Below are 6,591 nucleotides of genomic sequence, written 5' to 3' on the forward strand. Positions count from 1 at the left end.
TTTTTTTTTTTTTTTTTTTTTTTTCCATACCATTTTAAGGTTCTCTATCTCCTTTTTAAAAAAATCAAAATTACTAATTTTAATGTCTATTTTAGAAACAAAACTATTGATACTCCGAGACATTCAAACGTGTGACTACTTTTTGTATAGCACTAGATTTGCCTTGCAATTGCTCGAAAACTCTTCTAGCAGCAAGTTGATAACTTTTGTGTGCTTAAAATGTGTCATCCAGCTTTATTATATTTTAAAAATGGTATGCTTGACTTTGTAAGCCCCTATGATTATGGAGTGTGAACATCATCAATATTTACAAATCCGTGGATTGATTACATATCAATTTTAAAAACTTTGCTTGGCCGGTTACATCAAGTCTGCGCAAGTAAGTGTAGGTGTCATATATATTTATTTATATATAGTATAGGGCGTTAGAATTGTGTATAATAAATACAAATGACAAAATAAGATCAAACTGAAACCGACCGAATGAAATCCATTCACATGGACCATAGAACTTGTCTCTCCCTGTTATTTTATTTTTAAAAAATATCGTCGATATGCATTTAATTTTTTGTTAATCTCTATGCAATTAATATTCATAACTAACTTATTTGGTTGAGTTTTAAACAAGTAAAAGCATATATAAAGTTGAAAAGGAGAAAATTTGTTCGAAACTTCGAATCACATAAAAATATCATTTTGATTAGTATCATATTGTGTAGTAAGTGGATATGGTATCAATAAAGCTATATCAACCAATTTTTTTGGTTTGTTTCATAGTTATCCAAAACAGTTACACACATAAACAAATCAGTTATGAAAAATTTCGTTAAAGTGTAGTGATTAGCCCACTAGTTTATTTAAAGGATTAAAGCTGATCAAATGTTAAGTGTTTGGTTCCCAAAGTACATATGCTGGTGAAAACAAATTCGTTGCAAATTTCTTCTTCTTTTTTTTTTTTGTTATTTATTTTAATAAATGTATAACTTATTCGAACAAAAAATTCGTTTAACAGTAAATATGTCATGTTTTTATTTATTTATTTTTAGAAAAAAAAGAATAAATAAATGTTACTATAATCAAGAGATTTCTAAGTTCAAGAACCAAACCATAAGCTAACTCATTTTCTAGTGTGGTTGAACCCAATTCTTTGTTTGAGTATAGAAAATCGATCTTTTGTTGTAAACTTTTTGATGTTATTACATATATAATTGTTTTTCGTGTTTCATAGATTAAAACTATATTTTTCTATTATGAACTTAGTGTATTGTAAAATCTTATAGTATATGTTAAACATTTAGAAAAAAAATCAAATGTCTCTATATACGGTATGAAGTTCGATTCTTAGCAGAGAATAATGTTAGGAAAAAGTATAAAATAAAATATACATGATCTATCATTTAGTTGTTAATTGATAATAAGAAAGTTTGAGGTAAGATTATAATGTTTAGGTACATCATAATAATAAAGGTGTCAAAATTTTTAGTTCAAATTTATATGTCTATATTGACAAAAATCAATATCTATATATTGATATTCTTTATTTTGTAACCGGCGTAACTGAGATCTGATATATAAATAAATGTCTCAATAAATTTACACTGATTTTAGCAAGACACCCCGAATACATGCCGTGCATCTAAACTTCTTTGGCACTATACACAGTATAAAAGAATACAAAGAGGGTTTATTCTTTAATAATCACTAATTTTAGTAAACATATAATGCTAATTATTAATTAATAGAAAGTTAAAAAGGAAAATCAGAGAAAGTAGAATATTTACTTTATATTTTTGTCAACAGAAGAGAATTTTTTTCCTTGACGACAAATGAAAATAATTTTTTTTTTTAAAATTTCCTTGCGAATAATTTATATGATTAAACTTAACTCACCAAAAAAAAAGTAGAAAGAAAAGAGAAAATAAAGCAAGCAAAAATGCTTATTCAGACAGAGATAGCCATAAAAATAAAATAAAAAGGAGAAAAGAGTAGAGGAGAGAATTTGTTCGGGCAAGGAAGGTCATTGATGTGTCAATGTTACGCACAGCGCAGGGAAAAGAGAGCAGATAATAATAAAAGGCTCTCTCTTTCTTTCTCTCTCTCTCTCCTCTCTAATCTTTAATCCAGAGGAGAAGAGAGGTTTCCTCTAATTCCCCGGAGAATCTGGAGCTAAATCTTTTTCACTTACCTTTCTTTTAATTCTTCTTTGACAAGGAGTAGTAGCAAGAAAACCCTTTTGGAGATTCGTTTGTGTTTTCTCTGTTTCTTTTGTGTGTGTGTTTGAGCTGTCTTAATATTTGATCATGGAGAGATCTAATTCTAAAGATTTCTATAACTTCGCTCGGACGACTTCTTCAGGTCTACTTCTCTCTTTCTTTCTTTTAAGCTCTCTCTCTGTTTCAAATCGTGTAAAGTTTCTTTCTTTGATCCGAGATGTGGAATGATTTGATTTGCTTCTGATTTGGAATCACTTTTAAAGAAACTTTATTTATATATATGTTTGATGTAACAGAGAAGATGATTTTTTCAAGTTGATCTGGAACCTAGAAGTTTTGCTTTAAGTAGTGTCGTTCCAAAGCATGAAATGAAATTGAGATTTGTTTACACTGAGAGCTTTAGTTCTAGTTTTAATTCTGGTTGTTCAACTAACATGTGTGTGATGAAAACGGTTGTTATTTTTTATTCTTGTGCAGATAATAATAATGCTCTTTTTGACGCATCTCAATATGAGTTCTTTGGTCAAAGTCTTGAAGAAGTTGAATTGGGTGGTCTTGATGAAGATGCGTCTGTTCGTGGACATGTTGATGATGAAGAGTATCACTTGTTTGATAAAAGAGAGGTAATGGTATCTTTTTTTTTTTTTTTTTCAATTGGACTGTGTTCTTCTTGGATGGTTTTATACGAAATAAATGGATGATTAAAACAAATATTTTTTCACTTGTGGTTTCAGGGTGCTGGTTTAGGATCTTTGTCTGAGATGGATGATCTTGCCACAACTTTTGCAAAGGTTAGCATATTTTTAGTATTATTCGCTGAGAAATGCGGTTAATTTCGATACTATTATTATCCATCCTTTTGTTACCATTTTTTCATCGTCTCTCTTGAGATAAATCAATCTGTCTTTATCAGCTTCTTATTCTTACTTGTTCTCTACTTTACTTATCTTAATATTTTGGTCTTATCTTCTGCAGCTGAACAGAAATGTTACTGGGCCCAAACACCTTGGAGTAATTGGTGACAGAGGATCAGGGTCCTTTTCAAGGGAAAGTGAGTTTGGTTTTTACTGTTTACTTTCAAGAGTTTTCTGTAGCTTGCTTTTATTTTCTTGTTCTTCTATGGTGACTTTTTCTTCTTCTTGAACTATGCAACTGAGAGTAAAAACTGTGAGCTAGTACTTTTAGATATATACACTATGGGTTCAAAAATATTATGATCTTATCTCCTCTTTCTGGAGGTGATGGTTTGGTTTTGAGAGATGAGTTGTGGTAGTTGAAATGATGATTTTGGTTCTCTATTTGCAATTACAAGTCAATTCATTACAAGCTTTTTTCTAAACAGTACTTTTATCTCCAGGTTCCACTGCTACAGATTGGACACAGGATAATGAGTTCACAAGCTGGTTGGACCAACACACGCTTGAAGAACAAGCTCAGGAAGCTAGTTGGCCTTCACAGCCACAGTCATCTGCCAATTCAAATTCTCTGTACAGGACATCCTCATATCCTCAGAAGCAAACACAGCTGCAACATTACAGTAGCGAACCGATTATTGTACCAGAATCCGCGTTTACATCTTTTCCTTCGCCTGGCAAAAGATCACAACAGTCTTCACCGAGCCATATTCATCGTGCTCCTTCTCTTCCTGGTGGTAGTCAGTCGAATTTTTCTGCTCCAAATGCATCTCCTCTGTCAAACTCGACTTACCATCTTTCAGGATTGTCACATGGACCGCCGCATTACGGTAGTAATTTGGCTAGATATGCCTCATGTGGTCCTACTCTTGGTAACATGATGCAACCTCCTCACTGGGTGACTGACCCTGGCCTTCTGTACGGTGAGCATTCGGGGTTGTTACACAGTCTAGTACAACAGCAGCATTTGCAACAATTGCCTCCTCGGAATGGTTTCACTTCTCAACAGTTGATATCCCTTCAGCAGAGACAATCTCTAGCTCATCTCGCTGCATTGCAATCTCAACTGTATAGTTCCTATCCTTCTCCATCACAAAAAGCTCCTTTTGGTGTTGGTGAAGTAAGGGAACACAAACATAAATCATCTCATAGAAGTCGAAAGAACCGAGGCATCTCCCAACAGAACTCGGATTTGGCTAGCCAGAAAAGTGAAAGTGGGTTGCAGTTTAGATCAAAGTACATGACTTCAGAAGAGATAGAGAGTATTCTCAAGATGCAGCATTCCAATTCTCACAGTAGTGACCCTTATGTTAATGACTATTACCACCAAGCTCGGCTTGCCAAAAAGTCAGCTGGATCAAGAACAAAGCCTCCTCAGTTGTATCCTTCTCATTTGAAGGATCACCAATCCCGGTCCCGTAATAGTAGTTCAGATCAGCAACCACAAGTTCATGTGGATGCTCTTGGAAAGATTACACTTCCTTTTATTTCCAGGCCACGAGCCTTACTCGAGGTTGACTCTCCGCCTAGCTCTGGTGATGGAAGGTCTGGTCATAAGGGATCTGAAAAGCATCTGGAAGATGAGCCTCTTGTTGCAGCTAGGGTCACTATTGAAGATGCTTTTGGAGTTCTTATTGATATAGTTGACATTGATAGGACTCTCCAATTCAACAGGCCACAAGATGGAGGAGCTCAGCTCAAGAGAAAACGACAGATCCTGCTTGAAGGATTAGCAACTTCACTTCAACTTGTTGATCCCTTCAGCAAAACAGGCCAGAAAACAGGATTAACCGCCAAGGATGATATTGTCTTTCTACGCATAGCTACACTTCCCAAGGGTCGGAAACTGCTCACAAAGTATCTACAGCTTCTTGTCCCTGGTACTGAGATTGCTCGTGTTGTCTGTATGGCTGTATTCCGCCACCTCAGGTTTCTCTTTGGTGGTTTACCGTCAGATAGCCTTGCAGCAGAGACAATAGCTAATCTAGCTAAAGCAGTTACGGTTTGTGTTCAAGCAATGGACCTCCGAGCACTGAGTGCTTGTCTTGCAGCTGTTGTTTGTTCTTCAGAACAGCCACCACTCCGTCCCATAGGAAGCCCTTCAGGTGATGGAGCATCAGTTGTGTTGGTATCTCTCCTTGAGAGAGCTGCTGAAGTAGTAGTAGTAGTGGCGGCGGTTCCACGTGTCAACAACAACTCGAATGATGGACTCTGGAGAGCTTCGTTTGATGAATTCTTCTCTCTTCTTACTAAATATTGCAGGAGCAAGTATGAGATGATCCATGGTCAGAACCAGGATAATGCATCTGATGTGTTGGAGCTAGCTATAAAGAGGGAGATGCCTGCTGAGCTTCTACGTGCGAGTCTACGTCATACTAATGAAGACCAGAGGNATGGAAGGTCTGGTCATAAGGGATCTGAAAAGCATCTGGAAGATGAGCCTCTTGTTGCAGCTAGGGTCACTATTGAAGATGCTTTTGGAGTTCTTATTGATATAGTTGACATTGATAGGACTCTCCAATTCAACAGGCCACAAGATGGAGGAGCTCAGCTCAAGAGAAAACGACAGATCCTGCTTGAAGGATTAGCAACTTCACTTCAACTTGTTGATCCCTTCAGCAAAACAGGCCAGAAAACAGGATTAACCGCCAAGGATGATATTGTCTTTCTACGCATAGCTACACTTCCCAAGGGTCGGAAACTGCTCACAAAGTATCTACAGCTTCTTGTCCCTGGTACTGAGATTGCTCGTGTTGTCTGTATGGCTGTATTCCGCCACCTCAGGTTTCTCTTTGGTGGTTTACCGTCAGATAGCCTTGCAGCAGAGACAATAGCTAATCTAGCTAAAGCAGTTACGGTTTGTGTTCAAGCAATGGACCTCCGAGCACTGAGTGCTTGTCTTGCAGCTGTTGTTTGTTCTTCAGAACAGCCACCACTCCGTCCCATAGGAAGCCCTTCAGGTGATGGAGCATCAGTTGTGTTGGTATCTCTCCTTGAGAGAGCTGCTGAAGTAGTAGTAGTAGTGGCGGCGGTTCCACGTGTCAACAACAACTCGAATGATGGACTCTGGAGAGCTTCGTTTGATGAATTCTTCTCTCTTCTTACTAAATATTGCAGGAGCAAGTATGAGATGATCCATGGTCAGAACCAGGATAATGCATCTGATGTGTTGGAGCTAGCTATAAAGAGGGAGATGCCTGCTGAGCTTCTACGTGCGAGTCTACGTCATACTAATGAAGACCAGAGGAATTTCTTACTAAACTTTGGTCGTAGAGCATCGCCAGTTAACGAGTCAACAACAACAACCCGCGCAAGTGGTGGTCAGATCAAGTCAGAATTTGTGAGGGGTTAAAGTTTTAATAACCATATAGGAAACAATCATGGGCGGTGGTGTGAGTGGCTGCTGGTGTAGAAGGGCTCAGGTGATAAAATGTGTTGTTCGTTTAGATTGGTGCGTTTTAGTT

At 36.9% G+C, this 6,591-nt stretch overlaps 2 protein-coding genes across 2 annotated transcripts in view; both read left to right on the plus strand.

The window, feature by feature from the left end:
- Positions 1,960 to 6,591, plus strand: part of LOC104718881 (protein PAT1 homolog 1-like) — a 15,410-nt gene continuing 10,778 nt past the window's right edge. The window contains exons 1-6 of the mRNA XM_010436701.2: positions 1,960 to 2,355; positions 2,691 to 2,836; positions 2,948 to 3,004; positions 3,189 to 3,264; positions 3,571 to 4,672; positions 5,528 to 6,517. Coding sequence (XP_010435003.1) covers positions 2,301 to 2,355; positions 2,691 to 2,836; positions 2,948 to 3,004; positions 3,189 to 3,264; positions 3,571 to 4,672; positions 5,528 to 6,479 — 2,388 coding nt within the window. The 5' untranslated portion in view covers positions 1,960 to 2,300 and the 3' untranslated portion in view covers positions 6,480 to 6,517. The remainder of the gene's footprint in view (positions 2,356 to 2,690; positions 2,837 to 2,947; positions 3,005 to 3,188; positions 3,265 to 3,570; positions 4,673 to 5,527; positions 6,518 to 6,591) is intronic.
- LOC104720373 overlaps positions 6,508 to 6,591 on the plus strand; it is a 10,392-nt gene continuing 10,308 nt past the window's right edge. Inside the window, exon 1 of the mRNA XM_010438288.1 lies at positions 6,508 to 6,549. Within this exon, the coding sequence (XP_010436590.1) occupies positions 6,508 to 6,549 (42 nt within the window). The remainder of the gene's footprint in view (positions 6,550 to 6,591) is intronic.

This window comes from Camelina sativa, chromosome 10 (assembly GCF_000633955.1).
Source record: "Camelina sativa cultivar DH55 chromosome 10, Cs, whole genome shotgun sequence".
Lineage (NCBI taxonomy): Eukaryota > Viridiplantae > Streptophyta > Magnoliopsida > Brassicales > Brassicaceae > Camelina > Camelina sativa.